This window comes from Trachypithecus francoisi, unplaced genomic scaffold, assembly GCF_009764315.1.
Source record: "Trachypithecus francoisi isolate TF-2019V2 unplaced genomic scaffold, Tfra_2.0 Lachesis_group11, whole genome shotgun sequence".
Lineage (NCBI taxonomy): Eukaryota > Metazoa > Chordata > Mammalia > Primates > Cercopithecidae > Trachypithecus > Trachypithecus francoisi.
In genome coordinates this window covers 26,862,421-26,883,064 of record NW_022681456.1, presented here as the reverse complement: position 1 = coordinate 26,883,064, position 20,644 = coordinate 26,862,421, and the positions used below count along the sequence as shown (strand labels likewise).

General features: G+C 39.1%; 1 protein-coding gene across 3 annotated transcripts in view; it reads left to right on the top strand.

Annotated features, from left to right (window-relative positions):
• POLR3B (RNA polymerase III subunit B) overlaps positions 1 to 20,644 on the top strand; it is a 144,666-nt gene that overhangs the window by 31,559 nt on the left and 92,463 nt on the right. For all 3 annotated transcript variants that reach the window (XM_033220786.1, XM_033220787.1, XM_033220788.1), the window contains exons 10-12: positions 2,898 to 3,020; positions 9,536 to 9,655; positions 14,518 to 14,652. In XM_033220786.1, the coding sequence (XP_033076677.1) occupies positions 2,898 to 3,020; positions 9,536 to 9,655; positions 14,518 to 14,652 (378 nt within the window). The remainder of the gene's footprint in view (positions 1 to 2,897; positions 3,021 to 9,535; positions 9,656 to 14,517; positions 14,653 to 20,644) is intronic.

The window sequence follows — 20,644 nt, the reverse complement described above, 5'->3', positions numbered from 1 at the left end:
GAGTCACTTGAATCTAAGAGACAGAGGTTGCACTGAGTTGAGATTGCACCGCTGTACCCCAGCGTGGGCGACAGAGTAAGACTCTGTCTCCAAAAAAAGCAAGCAAACAAAAAAACAACCAAAAAAACTCTCTCCCCCTAATTTTTTTTTTTTTAAGTTTCAAATTTTAGAGCATTTTGGATTTTCAGATTAGGGAAACAACCTGTGTTATTTAAACACCAAAGAAAGGAATTCTATTCTAATATTTGTGACTGGCTACTTGCAGACCAAAGAGAAAGTGTAGATGGTTTTACATATATGCCATCACCATCAAAGTAAATGCACGTCAGTGTGCTTGAGCTAAGAATAATCTAGTTTTGTTTGTTTGTTTAAAAATTAGAACCGATGATTTTTTTTAGGATGGCTATCTTTTAATCCATGGAAGGCTAAGTGTTTTAATGAAATTGTGTAATTTTTAAATAGTGGAGCTTATTTCTAGTATCCATTTGAATACATGTTTCCATATCAAATTGGAGGTTAAAAAAAGAAGTCTGCAAAAACTATAGGAAAAGGGTTTGCATCCTGAGAACTTGTTTGCTAAAAAAAAAAAAAACAAACCAAAAAAAGGAACAAAACAAGTTGTACATTTAAACGAATTGTTTTAAATTCAGATAGTGAATTTAATTCCATTAGTTATCTGTGCTGTGTAACAAATTATAGCACAGCTTCTGTTAGTTGGGAATTTAAGACTTGCTTGGCTGGGTGGTTCTGGCTTAGGGTCTTTCATGAGCCAGGATGTCAGCCATAAGCCAAGCATAGTGGCATGTGCCTGTAGTCCCAGTTACTCAGGAGGCTGAGGCGGGAGGTTCACTTAAGCCCAGGAGCCTGAGGCTGTAAAGCACCGTGATTGCACCTGTGAATACCCACCTACTTCAGCCAGGGCAACATAAGCAAGACCCCTTCTCCCAAGAGGAAAAAAGAAAAGATATCAGCCAGGGCTGCAGTTATCTGAAGGCCGAACTGAAGTGGGCTGGAGGATCTCCTTCCAGGATAACTCACCCCCATGGCAGTTGACAGAAAACTGCAGGTCCTCATTGGCTGTTGGTAAGAGGACATAGTTCCTCACCACTGGACCTTGCCACAGACTGCTTGTGTGTTTCCATGACATGGTAGCAATCTTCCCCCAGAGAGAGCACTCTCAGAGCAAGCAGGCAGCTGTAGTGCCTTTTATGACTAGTCCTTCAAAGTCATCATACGTGCCACCTTCACATTTTTTCTATAGAGGTGAAGCATTGAGCTTAGCCTACACTTGGAGTAGAGAATTAGTCTCCACCTTTTGAAGGGAGTGTCAAAGAATCTATGAAGGTTTTTAAAACCACTGTAGTTGGCCTAAAAGGGACATGGGATCTATTCAGATTCCCCCCAAATCTTCAAAACTTTCTATAAGTTTACATCGGATCCTAAAGTATCCAAATCAAATTTATAGAATGCAGATCACTGAAGGTCAGATGTAGAATCACAGAATTTTGAGCTGGAAGGGATCTGGTTTTTCATTTATGCAAATGAGAAAACAGGTGAAGAGGTTGCATGACAGTGGTCGTGGTAATGTCTGTGTCTGTTGTTGGTGTTATATTAGGACGAACACCTCAGATCTCTGGACTTTTAGATAGATGCCTCTGTTGTACTCAGGATAATGTCCTGGATGTTCTGCACTGGAACTTGGGGTTTAATTTTCCCTTCCTTTCTCTTTTGTGTGGAGAACTGAGAACTAGGGCATCAACACTAACTAGACAATTATCCTCCGGTTTTGTCTTCTCTACAGCTGAAGGAAGAATTTTAATGCAAACATAACTTTTCCCCTTACTTCTAAGAAGTAGACTATTACTCTTCCAAGGGAGATTTAGTGAGATTATGCTGTGTTCCTTGATATGGCAAAATTCCAGGCAAATGTGTGAAGGAGTGAGCCCTAGTACCATATGGAATCTACAAAGACCTACGTTGCTGCTGCCACCTTGAAACACTTAACTTGGTTTCTGAAACCTCTTAAGTGCGTTCCTACTTTTTTTTTTTTTGAGACGGAGTTTTGTTCTTGTTGCCCAGGCTGGAGTACAGTGGTACAATTTTAGCTCACTGCAACCTCCACCGCCCGAATTCAAGCGATTCTCCTGCCTCAGCCTCCCAAGTAGCTGGGATTACGGGCACATGCCAACACGTCTGGCTAATTTTTGTGTTTTTAGTAGAGATGAGGTTTTGCCACATTGGCCAGGCTGGTCTTGAACTCCTGACCTCAGGTGATCCACCTGCCTCGGCCTCCCAAAGTGCTAGGATTACAGGCATGAGCCACCATGCCCAGCCCATGTGTTCCAACTTTTTAAAAGTCTCCTTTGAAACCTGCATGAAGTTTGGTTCGATATCTCTAGGATAGTGAGGTAAAACATGTTTTAGGAAAAATTCTTTTAGCCTAAATATGAGTGATTTGACAGTGCTCAGAAAAATTAATTTTGTGACAAGACTGTTTGGGGTTCTGCTTATTTTCAGCAATGCATCTTTTCTGATTCACTGCCTTTTGGCTGTTTGTCTTTACAGTTTGCCTTTGTAGTCATGACCAGTTGTCTTTACCATACCTCCCAGCCTCCTTTTTTTGTGATGAAACTCTTAGAATATTTAAAAATGTTAGCAGATAGTACACACGCAAAAAATGTTTGAGAATGTTTGTTTTCCACTTTCTAATCAAAATATCTGTTTCAGGTTTTTCTGCAGCTTGGGCAAGGCTGCCAATGCCAGATGGCACCGTTTCTGAGAGAAGAGCTAGCTTTTGCTTAGAAGTAATACCCACAAACAATGCCAAATTAGCATAAGCAAATGTCAGTGAGTTAACACAAAGCCAACACTCTTTCTATCTTTTCTTTCCTTCCTAGGCCATGGGTGTTGAGAGTGACCAGGAAATTGTGCAGATGATTGGAACAGAGGAGCACGTGATGGCTGCATTTGGGCCCAGTCTGGAAGAGTGCCAGAAAGCTCAGATTTTCACACAGATGCAGGTGTGTCTTTTCATGTCGTCCTTTGCTATGAAATGGAATTAGAGACTTAATGCCGCTCATTGATAAAGCTCGTTGGATGTGATGGCTTTGGGCTCATGGATGTGGGAAAGGTACTGGGGAGATGGGAAGAGTGAAGTTTCTTTAACTCACTTTTGTCAGGATTGGAGGAGGAGTTTCCTCAGACAAATTAGGAGCCTATGGTGCCTAACTTAGAATAGGGATATATGGCCAAGAGGTGTTTATTTTGATATAATAGCAAGTACTATTTTATTTTTCCTTATTTGCCTGAGTGATAATATATTTTTTTAAACTATGGCAACACTCGTGTACAGGGTGTGTGTGTGCGCTTGCATTTCTCTTTCATATCTTTTTTTATGCCCTACTTCAGTTGCTTTAGGCATTCAGTTGTATGTGGTTTCTATTTCTTTTCCTGAATTCCCGGTGCTACTTTGGACGGCAAGGAAAACCCGGCATCAGTCCTTTTTACTGCTGCAGAGCCTTCATTGACCTGCTCAGGCACTCCTGGTTGGACCCTGGGAATTTTAGGACAAGACTCAAAGATGAAGATTGAGAAATACACGCGCGCACACACACACACACACACACACACCCCATAATAAAAATAATTGCACTTCCCTTCCCACATGGAGGAAGCCCTAGCAGCCATACTTAGGATTTTAGTCCCATATTTGCAAGTGCTTTCCTAAGTATAAATCAAAGGTAACATCCCTCATAGCCATCCTGGGAGGTGGGAATTCCCTACTATAGAATCACAGTAAACAGTTCTTACCTATCCACATGTACATTGTCTGTTCTGTGGATTACGTATGACATACGTAAACTCCAGCCTGCTTTTTTTCTCTTCACCCAGGATGTTTGTAGAGAAAGCATTTCCCGCTTATATCTGTTAATATGTATTCTGAAATCAAATCAGTATTGATATTTTTGTAGACTACACTAGATATTTGGAAAGATTGAAATAGGTCAGTAAATATATAATTCCAAAGCACAAATCAGTAAGGATTATTCTCATCACTGCCTTCCTCTTTTTCTACAGTTAATTAATAGTTGACTGCAGTTACAGGGCAGGCAGCACCAGGAAGGGTGGTTTGGATTTAGGAGATTCTATTTTTGGCCTTTATCAAAAATGAAATATTTGGTACGCATGAATCTTTGTTATACACTGAAGTTATATTGTCCAAGAGTTCCAAGAACATGAAGAGAAAACATTAAGAAATATCCAGGAGGCAGAAAATGTAGAATCTACCCTGCAAACAGGAATATTTGGTTCCATTTTGGGAGATACCCTATTTTTTAATGCTGTGTAGTACCCTACAAGAGCAGTTTACCTTAATGGTTTCCCAGTGGCTTCAATGAAATCCATTATGCATTTTATTTCAAACATCATCATTGGGGTCAGATAACCCTAGCATTGTAAAGCTGAGCAGAGCCCAAACAGTAGGTTGGAAAATCATTCATTTATTTCTGTTAAATAGGTTCTGACAGAAAATTTCAGCTAATTAAATCAGATCAGATTAGTGAAAAGATGGCAGGAAAAGATGGAGGGAAGTTAACATAAAAAGACAAATGTTCCTTTTCCTCCAAAGGGAAGTATAACTTTGAAAGTGCTTGTACTTTGTATGCTGGATTAAGGCACATATTAGCTATTGAAACTGATAAAAGGATATAGAGATGCAAGTAATCCAAAATAGTTGGTATGTAGAACATACATTACCAGTTACGAAAACATGAATATTCTATGCTATTCTAAATGAAAATGTAGTAAGTACACTTTGTATTAGTCTGTTCTCACATTGCTATAAAGAAACACCTGATCAGCCTGGATAGCATGGTAAGACCCCATCTCTACAAACAATAAAAATAAATTAGCCAGGCGTGGTGGCATGCACCAGTGGTCCCAGCTACTTGGGAGACTGAGGCAGGAGGATCACTTGAGCCTGAGAGGTCAAGGCGGCAGTGAGCTATGATTGTGCCACCCCAGCCTGTGCGACAGAGTGAGACGTTGCCTAAAAAAAAGAAATACCTGAGACTGGGTAATTTGTAAAGAAAAGAGGTTTAATTGGCTCATGGTTTTGCAGCCTGTGCAGGAACCATAGCAGCCTCTGCTTCTGGGGAGGCCTCAAGAAGCTTCCAGTCATGGCAGAAGGCAAAGGAAGGGGCAAGGCGTCTCATATGGTGGGAATGAGAGCAAGAGAGCTTTTAAACAACCAGATTGGGAAAACTCACTATCAGGAGGACAGCACCAAGGGAATGGTGCTAAACCAGTCATGAGAAACCCATCCCCATGATCCAGCCACCACCCACCAGGCCCCACCTCCAACGTGGGGCACTAAAATTTGACATGAGATTTGGTGGGGACACAGATCCAAACCATATCACACTTTGTTTTGTATAATAGAACTTTGGAAGATGTGGCACTTTAATGGATTGCTTAAAACCTGTGGGGTTTTGTGTTTTTGGCCGGGCACGGTGGCTTATGCCTGTAATCCCAGCACTTTGGGAGGCCGAGGTGTGTGGATCATTTGAGGTCAGGAGTTCAAGACCCAGCCTGGCCAATATGGTGAAAACCCGACTCTACTAAAAATACAAAAATTAGCTGGGCATGGTGGTGGGTGCCTGTAATCCCAGCTACTCGGGAGGCTGAGTCAGGAGAATTGCTTGAACCCAGGAGGCAGAGGTTGCAGTGAGCCAAGATTGTGCCACTACATTCCAGCCTGGCTGACAGAGTGAGACTCCGTTTTTTATGCCTCCCTTTGTAGTCTCTCTCACATTTCTTCTGTTCCTGAAGCCTTCTTTCTGTGTTGTTCATATATGTTTTATTTACACCATCGTTGTCTTGGGCTCTAATATATAGAGAAGAAAGTATTAGCTGTAGTGAGGGATAAGAGGCACTAGGCGTGTCATCTTGACCTATGCATCACAAGGGATACCCTCCTCACCTGTGTTCCTCTATTTCCCCCTCAAACAAGTGAAAAATTGTAGCCTTTTTCACAAGGAAACTAGAAGGTCAATCTTTATTGAAGACAGCTTAGTTTGGGGAAAACTGAACTGCCTGTCTACTCACGGTTCCTGCCAACTGACCTACTTTCTTCCTTTACTTAGTTACTACTTACTACTAGGTCACTGCAGCAAGCATTTTCAGGGTTTTAATTTATCTTATACTCTAATGGCCTTTTAATGGGAAAGATTTAGATTTGAAGTCCAAATCTTATCATGGGATGGAGTTTCATTCAATTGCAAACACTGTACTAATCACTGGGAGTCAAAGAAAAAGATGACGGAATTCCCACCCACCAAGTCTAGTAGGAAAAACATACATGTAAATAGATCATTAAAACATGTGATATGAACATGAATTAAAATATGCAATCCTGAATGCATAAGGAATTAAAACTGCAGAGAAAGAGGAGTGGGGTTAGGAAAGCCTTCGGAGAGGAAATGATATCTGATCTAGGTTTTGAAGCATGAGAAAGGAATACCCCAAGCAGGTAATTGGGGAGGAATTCCAAAATAATCAAAGATCCCAGCCTTTTCTTCTGTTAAACTGAAAGTCTCTTTTATTTATTTATTTATTTTTAAGTTCATTCTTGGCCAGGCACGGTGGGTCACACCTATTATACTGCCACTTTGGGAGGCCAAGGCAGGATGATCACTTGAGGCTGGGGGTTTGAGACCAGCCTAGGCAACATAATGAGACCCTGTCTCTACCAAAGGTTTTTTGTTGTTATTGTTGTTGTTGTTTTAGTTAGCTGGGCATGGTGGCATGTGCCTGTAGTTCTGCTACTTTGGAGGCTGAGTGAGGTGGGAGGATTGCCTGAGCCCAGGAGATTGAGGCTGCAGTGAACTGACATCACACCACTGCACTCCAGCCTGGGCAACAGAGTGAGACCCTGTCTCAAAAAAAAAAAGGTACATCGTTGTTCCAAAATAATAAGAACCACATACTCCTCTTCTTTAAACACTGTTGGTTAGGAAAAATTTCAACATATATAAAGTGCAAATAATAGTGTTATAAATGCTCATATATCCAATGCCTACCTTCAGAAGTTGTCAACACCCTTACTTGGTTATTTTAAGTAAATTTATGTACACTAAAATATACAAATCTTAATTGTATGACTTTACAAGATACAGAATATTTCCTTATCACACAAAGTTCCCTCATGCCCCTTCCTGGTCAATCTTCACCTCTACTCTCTGATTTTTTCCCCCACTATTCTGATTTTTGCACTGTAGATTAGTTTTGCCAATTACAGAACTTTATTTATGGAATTAGGCATCATAAATTAGTGATTTTTGCACCATAAGTTAGTTTTACCTATTGTAGAGCTATATATATGGAATTAGGCCGTATATACGCTTTCGTGTGGAGCTTCTTTTGCTGAGCTTATTGTCTGAGATTCATCCAAGTTGTTTCTTTTTGTTCCTCTTTATCTCAGTTATCCATGTAGTTCATTTCTTTTTATTTCAACATAGTATTTCATTGTATAAATATACCACAGTTTATCTGTTTTCCTATTGATAGACACTTGGTGTGTTTTTCAGTCTTTAGCAATTATGAATAAGACTGTATAAACACATCTTTATGTGGATGTGTGGACATGTTTCATTTCTCATGAATGAGTACCAAAGAATAGAATTGTTGAATCAGAGAGCAGATATATATGTAACTTTTATATATACCTTGTTCCAAAATGATTGTAACATTTTGCATTTACACCAGCAGTGTATGAGAGTTCTTTTTTTTTTTTTTGGAGACGGAACCTCACTCTGTCACCCAGGCTGGAGTATAGTGGCATGATCTCCGCTCACTGCATTCTCCACTTCCTGGGTTCAAGCGATTCTCCTGCCTCAGCCTCCCAAGTAGCTGGGACCACAGGTGTGCACCACCATGCCCGGCTAATCTTTTTGTATTTTTAGTAGAGACAGAGTTTCACCATGTTGGCCAGGCTAGTCTCAAACTCCTTACTTCAGGTGATCTGCCTGCCTGATTACAGGCATGAGCCACCACGCCCAGCCTGATAGAAAGTTCTGATTGCTTCATGTCCTCATAATATCTGGTGTTGTCAGTCTTTTTAATTTTAGCCGCTGTAATGGGTATATAGTGGTATCTCATTGTGGTTTTAGTTTTTATTTTTATGATAACAAATGATGTTGAAACTTTATGTCTTTTTGGCTATTTGTATTTTCTTCTCTGTGAAGTGTGAGCCAAATGTTCATTTTCCTTAGTGAATTTTCTTGTTGTTGAGTTTAAGAGTCCTTTGAAAAACAAATCCTGGATGTAACTAACTTCCTTGTCAGCATTATGTATTTTCTCCCAGTCCATTCCCTCCCTATTTGTTTGCTTAATTCTATTTTTTAATTTTGAAAAAACTTAGGGTTTTTTTTATATGTTTCACTTTTATATTTAATTGCTCTCTGTGTTCTGTTTAAGGAAATCTTGCCTACCCCAAGGTTAGGAATATATTCTTCAATGTTTTCTCCTTGAAGCTTTATAGTTTTACTAATAGTTTTTATGGTTAGATCTCAAATCCCTCTTAAACTAATTTTTGTATTTGTTGTGAGGTAGGGGTCGAGATTAATTTTTCACTTTATGGATAGTTGTTTCAACAACTTTTATTGAGAAGACTTTTTCTTCCTCATTGAATTGCTGTGGTACTTTCGTCAAAAGTCAACTGATCTTTTAGTATGTGTTTATTTCTGGACTTTTTATTCTCTTTCATTGATTTGTCTGTCCTCGTGCCAGTATCACACTATTTTGATTACTTAGCTTTATAGTTAAAATCAGGTAATATAATACTCCAACTTTTTTCTTTCATTATTGTTTTAGCTACTCCAGATCCTTTGCATTTCCATGTAAATTTTAGAATCTAAAATTTTAGAATCTAGAAATTTAGAATTAGTCAGTTTTTGCTTTTTAAGCCTGCTAAGGGTATAATTAACAATTATGAATGTATTGGTCAGTTTGGAGAGAATTTTAACACTAAGCCACTTTTAATACCATTGAATCATCCAATCCACGAACATGTCATGACCCTTAATTTATTTAGGTTTTGTTTTCTCTCAGCACTGTTTTGTAGCTTTCAGTGTAGAGGTATGGTATGATTCATTTTTGAGAGGAAAAAAGTACTACTATAAAATTTACCTGTGGTTTTCTCTGGGTGAAAGACTGATGACTGCTGTATGTCTATACACACACACACACACACACATATTTTACTTGTGTCTGTATTTTCTAAATTTCCTACAATGACAATGTATCACTTTTTTTTAGTAAGAAAACAAAAAATAAAAAGGGAACCAGTGTATTAGGCAGTGTGCTATACTTTTTGTCACTGATTTACGATAAATGTAGATTTTAGACTAGACCCAGTATAGCTTTCTCTATAACCAGGGTCTTTATCTCTTTTGCTCATAGTGTACGTGTGGTTAGGTGCTTACTAAACTACCTCCAGTGATGTTATTCAAACGTTATTACAATCTGTTTTTTATAGGCATTAAAATACATAGGCAACAAAGTAAGAAGGCAAAGGATGTGGGGAGGTGGACCAAAGAAAACCAAAATAGAAGAAGCAAGAGAGCTCCTGGCTTCCACCATTCTGACCCATGTCCCAGTGAGTAACACTGTTACTGTGAATAAGGACTGTGAGATCTGTGAATTCCTGTTAAAGAACTGTGATAAGAGTTTACCTCATTTAAAGTCTAATTCCTCAAGGGAAAATTCTAAAGAGGACTGTACTGCCCCACCAGAAATAACCTTCCGTTATCAGCAGTTTATTTATACTCGGAGAATGTTAGCTGTATCGGCATCATCATGTTTATTCTCTTGTGGTTATTCTTTCAGTCTTAAAATATTGTTATTTTATGTTCATACATATATTAGTACTAGATTTCTACTGCTACTAGATTTCATGGTTTTGAAGGACAAAGATGATGTCTTACATGTTTTGCAAATAAATTAAAATAAGCTTATAGTGCCTTGTCCATACGTATTTTTTATTGTATGGTAAAATTGCTTATGTAAAATATTCTTATGCTTATTGTATAGTAAAATATGCTTCATGGTAAAATATGCATAACATAAAGTTTACCTTTTTACATGTACAATTTTCTGGAGTTAAGTACATTCACACTATTGTACAACCATCACCACAGCAGATAGGTTTAAAAATGCTTACTGAATGAGTTCATCTTCTAGACCTTGAATTTTAAAGTTCACATTATCCAGCCTCCTTCACTTACTATGAAGATTCTCTGATCCAAGCATGCTAGATGAGTTGCGTTGTCACCCAGCTGGTTAGCGGTAAGAGTAAGGGCTAGAACCTATCTTCTGACCTTGGACTAGTATGTAGTATTTACTTTTTATTAACTTATTAAACAGAGATCAACCATATTGGCATGTGGGGTGTTGGCAAGAGGCAACCCTCAATTTTCTTCCCATTTAATGTATATGTTTTACTAAGTTATAGAGTTATTATTTGTTAGACTGTCTTGTTAACTAAATAGTCTGGTTTGTAATGAGTTACCATGTGTTCCATCCATGAATAATCTTATTCAAGGGTTGCAAACACGACCTTCAGGGGCTGACTGTAAAATAATGGAAGGTCAAGGGATCTGTGGAAGTCGAGAGTAACTACCTGAATGCATCCAGATCCGATTTTCCTGTATTAAAACACCCTTCAATCCAAATAATACAGGTCTCTCATTCTGCCCCTTGGCTACCATTTGTGCATGTCATTGATTTAATCTAAATAATTAGAAAATTTTGAATGTTAAAGCTAGGTCTGAACTGAATTTTAAGCTCTTTTGGATGATTGGAAAGAGTCTGAAACTTAAAATAGCAGAAGTGAATAGTAGAAACAACAAGGGCTTTTGGAGTCTGAGACGTAATTGTTCAAATCCTGGTTTCTTACATCCTAACTGATGAACTTTGGACAAATCTGAACTTTTCTAAGCTTCAGTTTTCTCATCTGTATAATAAAAGTAATTCCCACTTTCTCGCAGGGTTCTTATGATGATTCAAATATATAATATACGTAAAGCTCTGTATTTTCCACAGCTCCCCATGTAGCTATTAGGAGCTACGCTTACCTTCATCCTATAACAGAGAAGAATGTTGGGTTAATTAAAGAGCTTTAGTTGATAGAGTCCTGCCGATATCAACGCTTGTTTAGTTAGACTAATAAAGACACACCGGGCGCAGTGGCTCACACCTGTAATCCCAGCACTTTGGGAGGCCGAGGCAGGCAGATCACCTGAGGTCAGGAATTCAAGACCAGCCTGACCAATATTGAGAAACCCCATCTTACTGAAAACACAAAATTAGCTAGGCATGGTGGCACATGCCTGTAATCCCAGCTACTCCGGAGACTGAGGCAGGAGAATCACTTGAACCTGGGAGGCGTAGGTTGCGATGAGCCAAGATCATGCCACTGCACTCCTGCCTGGGCAACAAGAGTGAAACTCTTGACTAAAAAAAAAACAAAAAACAAAATTCATACTTTTCTGTGGTTGCATGGAACCTAAATGACCATTTTAAAAGCTTGGTTATACATAATCCAGGGAGGAATAAAGTCAGAATAGATGGATCAGGGAAAAGATCTTCGTTTTCCAGAACTGTTTTGGACAGTATTTACCTAAGTATGATATAAAGGATGATTTTCGTGATACAGGGTCATTTTTTTATGTGAGTAATTATGTACTTACTAGAAAGAATACAACTAGCATCAAATCCATTGGTGTGGTATACGTGATTTTATGGTATTATTGCATAGGATGAAACTTAGCTTAAAATTGGTTGTTTAAAGATGATTAAACATGTTACATAAATATATATAACAGAAATATTTGTGATGGTGGGACTTGAATTACTATCATTTGGAAAGTATTGTTTAGGTGTGTCTGTGTAGAGGGAAAAGCATGGGCAGATACTCAGTAGTTCTCAGTGCTTGTCCTTGGGGGCGGGCCTCCAGAGTGCTTGTCTTGGTATCCTGGCCTTTCAGTTCCTTGGGGTCTGTGGTTCCCAAAGAGCATTCCATGAACTAGTAGCATTGGCATCACAGGGGACTTGTGAGAAATACTTAAACTCTACCCTAGACCTACTGAATCAGAAACCCTAGGAGTGGGTCCCAGTAATCTGTGTCTTCACAAGCCCTCCAGATGATTATGCATGCTAAAGTTTAGAAACCACTGCACTAGGGGTGATTAGGCTCCAAGACGCCTAAGTTCCAGACCACTCTTTCCTCGAATGTAGTATTAAAAGGTCTCCAGAGTTCTGAAACAGGCAACAATTCTGTTTCATCATTCCGAGTTCATTTGTTAGTCCTCTTTTCTCCCCCTCTTTCAGATAATCTGCAGGTTAGTATCCCACAAAGGAGTATCTGAACTACTCTAAGCATTCTCCCAGAAAGTGTTACCAGCTGCTGAATTGAGAGGATCCCCACTCACCATATGACTGTGGGAACAGTGCTAAGTATTAACTCATTTCAATTTAGACCTAGGGTTTTGCTTTCTAGCATATAGTCATTAAAAAAGGGAGTGAAGTAAATTAGGGTTCAGTCCCAAGGGGGTGATGGACTGCACTTCTAGTCAAGAAGTGGCATTATACAGTTCAGTAGGGGCATTTTCCACAAATATCCATATTTATTTCTACTTATAAATGTCTTGGGAGAATCTGCCAGTGTTTATGCAAAAGGAAAATGTGAAATGGGTTTTGTTGAAAATTGAAAATTTTGTTAATGAAAGTTTGCTTTATTTTTCTCATTAACAAGAAAAATAACTACAACTAGAAGAGTTAGATGTTCCATGTAACTTACCACGTTAAGATTAGAACAATAAAATGTAAATTAGATGTGCTTAAATAGAGGACCACACAGCTTTCGAAATAGCAATTGAAAATGTAAATTACTTATAGCTGCCCAGACACTGAGTTTTTCTGCTTGGTATTGTAGTAACTGGTGTTATGATTGTAGAGGTTTTTATTTTCGAGGATGGACAAGAGACTTTTCTTTTTAAATACCTTCTTGTTGATGGACGAGAGACTTTTCTTTTTAAATTCCTTCTTATTGATGTAATTGTTTTGTGGGTTCAAGATAACAAAGTAGCTTTTAGGGCTACTTTTTCTTTTACCACATTCAAACACATTTCTTTTAACATATTCCAAAGTTCTCAGTAATAGAAAGAGAGTAAATTGACCTAGAGGAGAAATAAAACTTCCTTTGAAAGAAAATGGAGTTTTTGAAACACATACAGAATTCTAACATCCTACATTATTTAGTGGAACTACTTAGCAGCAACAACAAAATGTATGAAGAAGAATGCCTACTTTTTTTTTTTTAATGCAATCTATTGATTTATTGTCATAGTGATAAACTTAACAAAAGAGATTTCATTGGGATTTTACTAAATGATTAAGGTAAGTAAAAACGAAATTTTGTAATGGTATGTATCATCTGTGGAAAAGCCTATAAATACTCCTTGGAACTGGCAGAAGCTCAGGCTACATTCTCAAAATTTGCCTTTTTAGATGTAGTGAAAGGATCTACTTCAGGTTTTTTGCCTCTCCAAACAAACCAGTGCAATTATTTTATCAGTTCTGAGTCTACTTACTGATTGAACCATTCATTCATATGAGTTTCAGTGTTTCTGCTAGAGAAGATTGACTGGAACATTTGCTACAAATTCATTTCTCTGTTCATTCATTCAGCAGGTGTTTGTTGCATGCCAGACAACATTGTAGTACGGTTCTTATCACTGCATAATAAACAATTCTAAAACATAATGGCTTAATGTAACTGTTTATTGTATCTCTCATGATTCTGTGGTTTGACTGAGCTTAACTTAAGGTGGAGGAGGGAGTTCACATTTCAGGTCTCTTACAAAGTTGCAGACAGACAGACAGCAGCTGAGGTTAGAGTCATCTGGAAGGTCACCTGGACTGGACATTCCAGATGGCATCTTCACTCATATCTCTGACCCCTTCTTGGTTTTCCATTTCATTGGGATTTTACTAAATGAAATGTAGCCTCTGTCTCTGCACAACAGAGTGTTTTGGACTTCTCATGTAGTGTCTCAGGACTCTAAGAGAAAGGAAAAGGAAATTGCCAGTTGACTTAAAGGTTAATTCCGGAATTGGCCTGGTATCATTTCTGCTGTATTCTCTTGGTTAAACTAATTATAGGCCAATCCCAAGGGAGTGACAGATTCCACTTTTAATGAAGAAATGGCATAAAGTTTATAGGAAGGGAAGGAGTTGATAGTAGTCATCTTTGACACAAAGGTACTCACAGGTACTGAGGACAACGATGAAAAGTCATCTCAACTCAGTAAGTTTCCTGACTACTTGAATTTATTTGAATGGAGAGAATCATAACAATTCAGTATTTTCTTAAATGTTATAATATCGATACTTTTCTTGAGGTACATTAAATTTTAGTGTCCATTTTCTCAAAATTTTTCTCCAATTTCTGACTTACAGGTTAAGGAATTCAATTTCCGAGCCAAATGTATCTATACTGCAGTGATGGTGCGAAGAGTAATTCTGGCCCAAGGAGATAATAAAGTTGATGACAGAGATTATTATGGGAACAAGCGACTGGAATTGGCAGGACAGGTGATTTAATTATTTTATGTCAAAAATCTTTCTTTAATGAAGGTTAATTTGGTTTTCGTTTCACGTAAGAGGAAGAAACATCTGAATGAAATATAGTTTGCATGTTTGAAGGCAAACATTTCATGCCTGACTTATTATCTCTTATAATTCCTTTAACTGTAAAAACATTAATTCTTTTTCTTTTCTTTCTTTTTTTTTTTTTTTTTGAGACAGAGTTTCGCTCTTGTTGCCCAGGCTAGAGGGCAATGGTGCGATATTGGCTCACTGCAACCTCCGTCTCCTGGGTTCAAGCGATTCTCCTGCCTCAGCCTCCTGAGTAGCTGGGATTACAGGCATGTGCCACTATGCCTGGTTAATTTTGTATTTTTAGTAGAGATGGGGTTTCTCCATGTTGGTCAGGCTGATCTTGAACTCCTGACCCCAGGTGATCCACCTGTCTTGGCCTCCCAAAGTGCCGGGATTCTAGGTGTGAGCCATCACGCCCGGTCTAATTCTTTAAATGTTAATAGTACATGAGCTATATCTTTTGTTGGGATGTTTACCCTCATTCTGTATAATATACAAAGTGAGGTATGACTTTAAGTAATATCATTTATTTAGTTAACAAATATTTACTAAACACCTATTATGTTCTGGGCATACTCCTACGTACTAGTTATATTAGAGGAAGTGAGACAGACAAAAGCCTCTTTTCTCTTACTCCTTGTAGTCTCAGTGGGAGGGAGAGAGACAATAATCAAGGAAACAATTCTCTGATTGTTTTGGTGACATGGTAGAGGTAGGTTAGTGAGAATATCGCTAATCTCATTTTAAGTCTTAGCTGATAAATGACATTTTATTTCAAGAGTGTGTGTATCTTTCAACTGGCTAGCAAGCATCCACAAATCTTTGCTTGGCAAGTGTCTAAAATGCTCCAGAAATAGTTTGCAATTATTTTCTCCTATTCTGTAGGTTGCTTTTTCACTTTCTTGACAGTGTCCTTTGATGCACAACAGTTTTTAATTTTGAAAATAGTCCTATTTGTCTATTATTTTCTCTTGTTTCCAGTGCTTTTGGTGTCATATTCATGAAATTATAGACAAATTCAGTGTCAAGAAGATTTCCCGAATGTTTTCTTCTAAAAGTTTTATAGTGTTAGCTCTTAAGTTTAGGCCTTAGTTTAGGTGAGAGTTTTGTTAGATGTACATTTCTAGATTGATATTTATTATCTCTCACAATTTACTAGTTTATTTGTTTTTGTTTTTTTACTTTAGGCAAATATTTCACCTCCTTCTGCCTCAGGTTCCCTGTCTATAAAAATGGGGTTCATGCCATGTACCTTATAGGATTGTTATGGGATTAGATGAATGATGTATACCATACCTTGAATGGCACAGAACCATTGTAATTCCTTCATAGGTGTTCTGTCTTATCTGTCTAGGTGCTTTTAAGATCTTCTCTTGACTTTTGTTATTCTGCAGTTTTCTTTATGATATGCCTTGGTGTGAATTTCTTTTATTTATTTTGCTTGGTATGTGCGTGTTCCTGTTATCCCTGGATTAATGTCTTTAATCAATTCAGAAAAATTCTCAGCTATTATCTCTTCAAATGTTGCCTATCCTCCCTTCTTTCTATTCTCTTTTTCAGATTTTCCAATTAAATGTGCTTTAAACTCTCATTTTTTTCCATATTTCTTAACCTCTGTTTTCTTTTTTCTATTATCTTTGTTCCTTTACTGCATTCTATGTGATTGTTTTTCTAATGTAGCTCTTAGTTCATTTTCTATCCAGCCATGTTCAGTAATTGAGTTTTTTGTTGTTTACTTTTATAGAAGGCTTTTTCATATATTTTTGGTAATTTGTTGGTTTTACATTTTATGATGAAAATTCTCAAACATTCAGAAAAGTTAGAATGATTTTGTGGTTATTTTGATCATCTTATTTTGTGTATATTTTTTATTTCTCCATTGATTTACATAGCTTTTTAATTTCATATCAGAAAACTGTATTTTAGCATCTAGAATCTAATATGCCATTAATTATAAGGTGGACCACTATTTTTATTTACACTAAGAAACAAAACACATCACCAGTTAAATTATGACACAGTGCTAAGTGTTAAGATGTATCCCATGTTCAGAAAAAAAAAAAAAATTCCAATTAATGAAATACAGTAATTCCAGTATCTAATGTTCTAAAGCTGCTGAGTTAGTTGTTTTTGATTACTCTTAAGGTAGATTGGTTCCTTGTGAGTTCAACGATCTTTATTTATGAACTCATATTTAATTGAGCTCAGATTCTGGGTGCTATACTAGGGATATTTTCTTTTGGGGATATGTATTTTCTTTTGCAGGGAATAGTGCTGACGTGGAACTTCTAAGTCTTCTTACATGATTCTGAGGATTTTGACTTTCAGGCTCACTCCTTCATCTTGTCACTGAACTTTGATTTAGTCTCCAGGTCCCTAAAGCTGACATCAGTAATTATTCTCAGGGCAACTCTGCCATTTGGATTTGCTTATTGCTCCCTACTCCCTACCGTGGCTTCACCTCATTTTTTAATCTCGTGACTCTTGGAGCTAGGGGTGGTTAGGGGAGAGGGTACCTTGGAATTTTCTTATTCTTCCTGCAAGCCCAGCAGTATGTGAGAAGCATGTTTTATCCAGAATCTAGTCATATTTTAGTAACCAGACTCCTCAGAGAATCTAACCCAGTATGCTCCAAGCAGCAGAGCTCCTTTCATTTTCACGGTAGACTTGAAGCTTCATGAGGACAGAGACTGCATCTTTCTTGTTCATCTTACTAAACTTTGCAACTAATAAGATGCCCCAGATATAGTGTCATCACATATTTGTTGTAGTAATGAATCAGTTAATTACATGTTCTAAAATAGTTTACTTTAAAGCTCCTTTGAATTCTGATATTCTTTCTTCATTGCTGTCTTAATCAGTTAGCAGTGCCATCTACCCATGCTGCTGAGCTAGGAACCTCTGTGTCACTCCAGACTCTTCCTGTTCCTTCAGTCTACACATCAGGTTTGTCAGATCATCAAATCCTGCTTGTGCCATTTCCTAAATGCATCTCTAATTTATCTCCAGTGTAACTGTTAGAGCACAGGCCTTCAACTTCAGTGTAACCTCCTAATGAGCCTCTCTGTTCTTAGCTTCACCCCAACTCCATTCATCTTCCACAGTGCTAATAAAATTATTTCAACACACAAATATGATCTTCTCACTCTTGTGCTTAGGCTGTTTGAATGGCTCCCTCTGAAAGCAGTGAGGTCACTACAGTGAGATGTGATGTGGTTAATGGAAGATGCCAAGTTAGGGAATGTGTCAGCCAAATCATCTTTTAGGAATTTAGAATCTGTTGTTGGTGACAATTCTTAGGAGATCAGTCTGTGTGGTTGTCACAGAGGGACGATGGTATGGTTGATAAGAAGAGGATGCCAAGTTTCCATAATAACTAAAGATATGGTAAGTTAGGGATATGGTTGTATAAAGCACTGACATGCTTTTAATTAGAGGTACTACTTCCTGAGTCCCCTGGAATTTTCCCAGGAGATATATATCTGTGAATGATACCACCCAGCCTAGAATGAGGTTTTGCAGAGCCCAAGACACTTCTTTTGTTATTCTGATGGTTATTCATTTATTTTACCAATTTAAACAAATATCTTGGAATAGGAAGAGCTCCAGTCTCCAACTCCCAGTGCGAGCGACACAGAAGACCGGTGATTTCTGCATTTTCAACTGAGGTACTGGGGTCATCTCACTAGGGAGTGCGGGACAATCGGTGCTGGTCAGCTGCTGCAGCCCGACCAGTGAGAGCTGAAGCAGGGTGAGGCATTGCCTCACCTGGGAAGCGCAAGGGGGAAGGGAATCCCTTTTCCTAGCCAGGGGAACTGAGACACACAACACCTGGAAAATCAGGTAATTCCCACCCCAATACTGCACTTTAAGCAAACGGGCACACCAGGAGATTATACCCACACCTGGCCGGGAGGGTCCCACGGCCACGGAGCCTCCCTCATTGCTAGCACAGCAGTCTGCGATCTAACCGCAAGGCAGCAGCGAGGCTGGGGGAGGGGCGCCCGCCATTGCTGAGGCTTAAGTAGGTAAACAAAGCCGCTAGGAAGCTCGAACTGGGTGGAGCTCACAGCAGCTCAAGGAAACCTGCCTGTCTCTGTAGAATTCACCTCTGGGAACAGGGCACAGCTAAACAACAACAACAAAAAAAAGCAGCAGAACCCTGTGCAGACGCAAACGACTCTGTCTGACAGCTTTGAAGAGAGCAGTGGATCTCCCAACACGGAGGTTGAGATCTGAGAACGGACAGACTGCCTGCTCAAGTGGGTCCCTGACCCCTGAGTAGCCTAACTGGGAGACATCCCCCACTAGGGGCAGTCTGACACCCCACACCTCACAGGGTGGAGTACACCCCTGAGAGGAAGTTTCCAAAGTAAGAATCAGACAGGTACACTCGCTGTTCAGCAATATTCTATCTTCTGCAACCTCTGCTGCTGATACCCAGGCAAACAGGGTCTGGAGTGGACCTCAAGCAATCTCCAACAGACCTACAGCTGAGGGTCCTGACTATTAGAAGGAAAACTATCAAACAGGAAGGACACCTATACCAAAATCCCATCAGTACGTCACCATCATCAAAGACCAGAGGCAGATAAAACCACAAAGATGGGGAAAAAGCAGGGCAGAAAAGCTGGAAATTCAAAAAATAAGAGCGCATCTCCCCCTGCAAAGGAGCGCAGCTCATCGCCAGCAACGGATCAAAGCTGGTCAGAGAATGACTTTGACGAGATGAGAGAAGAAGGCTTCAGTCCATCAAACTTCTCAGAGCTAAAGGAGGAATTACGTACCCAGCACAAAGAAACTAAAAATCTTGAAAAAAAAAGAGTGGAAGAATTGATAGCTAGAATAATTAATGCAGAGAAGATCATAAATGAAATGACAGAGATGAAAACCATGACACGAGAAATACGTGACAAATCCACAAGCTTCAGTAACCGACTCGATCAACTGGAAGAAAGAGTATCAGCGATTGAGGATCAAATGAATGAAATGAAGCGAGAAGAGAAACCAAAAGAAAAAAGAAGAAAAAGAAATGAACAAAGCCTGCAAGAAGTATGGGATTATGTAAAAAGACCAAATCTACGTCTGATTGGGGTGCCTGAAAGTGAGGGGGGAAATGGAACCAAGTTGGAAAACACTCTTCAGGATATCATCCAGGAGAACTTCCCCAACCTAGTAGGGCAGGCCAACATTCAAATTCAGGAAATACAGAGGACACCACAAAGATACTCCTTGAGAAGAGCAACTCCAAGACACATAATTGCCAGATTCACCAAAGTTGAAATGAAGGAAAAAATCTTAAGGGCAGCCAGAGAGAAAGGTCGGGTTACCCACAAAGGGAAGCCCATCAGACTAACAGCAGACCTCTTGGCAGAAACTCTACAAGCCAGAAGAGAGTGGGGGCCAATATTCAACATTCTTTTTTTTTTTTTTTTTTTTTGAGACGGAGTCTCGCGCTGTCACCCAGGCTGGAGTGCTGTGGCGGATCTCAGCTCACTGCAAGCTCCGCCTCCCAGGTTCACGCCATTCTCCTGCCTCAGCCTCCCGAGTAGCTGGGACTACAGGCGCCGCCACCTCGCCCGGCTAGTTTTTTGTAGTTTTTAGTAGAGACGGGGTTTCACCATGTTAGTCAGAATGGTCTCGATCTCCTGACCTCGTGATCCGCCCGTCTCGGCCTCCCAAGGTGCTAGGATTACAGGCTTGAGCCACCGCGCCCGGCCGTCAACATTCTTAAAGAAAAGAATTTTAAACCCAGAATTTCATATCCAGCCAAACTAACTTTCATAAGTGAAGGAGAAATAAAATCCTTTACAGATAAGCAAAAGCTTAGAGATTTTGTCACCACCAGGCCTGCCTTACAAGAGACCCTGAAGGAAGCCCTAAACGTGGAAAGGAACAACCGGTTCCAGCCATTGCAAAAACATGC